Source organism: Dioscorea cayenensis, unplaced genomic scaffold, assembly GCF_009730915.1.
Source record: "Dioscorea cayenensis subsp. rotundata cultivar TDr96_F1 unplaced genomic scaffold, TDr96_F1_v2_PseudoChromosome.rev07_lg8_w22 25.fasta BLBR01000948.1, whole genome shotgun sequence".
Lineage (NCBI taxonomy): Eukaryota > Viridiplantae > Streptophyta > Magnoliopsida > Dioscoreales > Dioscoreaceae > Dioscorea > Dioscorea cayenensis.
Genome location: NW_024087339.1, coordinates 3,018 through 5,552, shown reverse-complemented (window position 1 = coordinate 5,552; position 2,535 = coordinate 3,018). Strand labels below are relative to the sequence as shown.

Genomic DNA, 2,535 nt, shown 5'->3' with positions numbered 1-2,535 from the left:
TCATGATAAGATGCCCATCTTGACCACTAAATTTGAAAAGCATGTCAAAGCAATAGTAAAAAAAAATAGTATAGTAGAAGATGGGTGATTTAATGGCTTTCTTTTGTAGTGACTGGGTTTGTAATAATTAATTGATGGGAGGATTGTTGATTGAATATGCTTGTAATAGTTGAGGGTTTACAAAACATGCCCATCTTGACCAATAAAATCATGGCTTTTATATTATTAATTTTTTTTTTATTATTTTTTTTTGTATGTACCACTAAAATCAATTAAGTTGCTTGGGTGAGAAAAATAATATGGCAAATCTTGTAAACCCAATCTTTCCATCACCCTATTCTTCATGACTTCAATTCAACTATTGAATAAAATAAAATAAATAAATCAAAACTCTCTCATTTATCATCATCATGGTTTACAAAAAGGCTGATGAGTATTTATAGCTTTTCAATTATACCAACATTAATGTTATTATAGTAATGAGAATCTATGCCATAAATTAAATAAGCTTATGGAGCTTATTATAATTTATATATTTTGCAAAATTACTTGTAGTTGTTTGTTATTCACAATTCTTTATGGTGTCTTTTTTTTCCAATACAAATAATTTATGATTAACAGTAGTGACATGTTCTCGCATTTTAATAGTTTTTATTAAATCCAATCATTGAAAATATTTATATGTAAGTATCTAGAAACATAGATATATATAAATTTCTCTATTTATTGAAATTGTTGTGTTCTATATCATTTATATAGGTAAATATGGACTCAGAGAAGCAGCTTGAGATTATATCATATCTAATATTGGAGCTAAGGTTTTAAAAGATGATTGGGATTTGTTTTATAATTTTTATGTCAATGAGTCATTGTGCACTATCGTTGTATGAAAGTAATATTCTTAGGCATCAACCAATAGTTAGAGAAGCTTCAGGAGTGAATTTCTAGATAGTTTGTTTAACAAAGATGACCAAACTTGCATTGATCAACTTCGTATGGATATTCGGGCCTTCCGGTTACTATGTGTCCTCCTTCATATTGAAGAACAAGTGGCTATGTTCTTACATATATTAACACATCATTTTAAGAATCGTGTTATTAAGTTTATGTTTAAATGATCAGGAGAAACAGTTAGTAGGTACTTTAATTTAGTCTTAAATGTTGTCTTACGAATGCAAGAGACACTTCTTAAAGCACAAGATCCTATTCCAGAAGATTGCTTAGATGAAAGATGGAAATGGTTTAAGGTATGTTGATTGTATATCTTATCCTTAAATCCATTTTATAATTAATAGTTTAGTTCTATGTTTCTTATAACATTTTGTTGGTGATTTGTTTCAAGGGTTGTCTTGGGGTATTAGATGGAACACATATCATTGTTAATGTACCAGCAATTGATAAACCCAGATATCGTAATAGAAAAGGAGATATATCTACCAATGTCCTAGGTGCATATTCGAGAGATATGAAGTTTATATATGTGTTACCGGGATGGGAAAGATCAGCATCAGATTCAAGGGTATTAAGAGATGCCATTTCTAGGAGGAATGGTTTAATAGTTCCTACAGATAAAAAAAATTTAAGTGAGACAATTTATAATTTTATGATTTAGCAATAAGTTGGAAGTCTATTTAACTATTATAATTTATTACAGGGTATTATTATTTTGTGGATGCTGGATATGCAAATTGCGAAGGATTTCTTCCTCCATATAGAGGCTATCGGTATCATCGTAGTGAATGGAGACAAGGGTATACACCTATATACAAAGAAGAGCTCTTCAATATGAGACACTCTATGGCAAGAAATGTAATAGAAAGAACTTTTGGATTATTAAAAATGCTTTGGGCTATTCTTAGAAGTCGATCTTTTTACCCAATCAAGGTCCAAAACCGCATTATGATTGCTTGTTGTCTTTTACACAATTTTATTAGAAGGGAAATGCCTACTGATCCAATAGAAGCACAATTAGATGCCATATGGGAAACTCAATTTCACAATGCCGATGTGGCACTTGGTGATGGTGATCATATTACTATAATTGAAACAAGTAATGAGTGGTCTACTTGGAGAGAAAATTTAGCAACACAAATGTGGAATGAATTTCGTGCTAATAGACATAGATGTTGACTATTGATAACTAGTTATTTATTTTTAGTTTTATCTTATATTTTGTGATTTGAATAATTATTTTATTTCTTTGATTTATGTTGGAACATCTATGTTATATTTTGGAACATCAATAAAGTCATTATTTCTTGGTTATGTTATGAATTCTTTTTTATTTGGTAACATTTTTCATTTATTATTTGGTAATGAGTTAGGAATGGAGTCTGTGGGCACTCTTCAGCAAAGCCTAAAAAAAAGAGAGATCCCAGGCAATGGTTCAACAAGGAGGATGAAGCACTTCTTGATATTTTGATTGAAGCTGTGAATGAAAATCAAAGACTTGATAATGGGATATTCAAAACAAATACCATGAAAATGGGTGAGATAAAGATGGAACAAAAATTTCCTAATTGTGGAATTAAGGTG

At 29.9% G+C, this 2,535-nt stretch overlaps 1 protein-coding gene across 1 annotated transcript; it reads left to right on the top strand.

The window, feature by feature from the left end:
* Positions 1-966: 966 nt before the first annotated feature.
* LOC120255339 lies at positions 967-2,023 on the top strand (the record flags this gene model as incomplete). The annotated part of the gene is made up of 5 exons (XM_039263185.1): positions 967-1,015; positions 1,123-1,247; positions 1,343-1,550; positions 1,655-1,751; positions 1,935-2,023. Coding segments are annotated over exons 1-5 (568 nt in total), but the record flags the coding sequence as incomplete, so codon positions are not given.
* Positions 2,024-2,535: the final 512 nt, after the last annotated feature.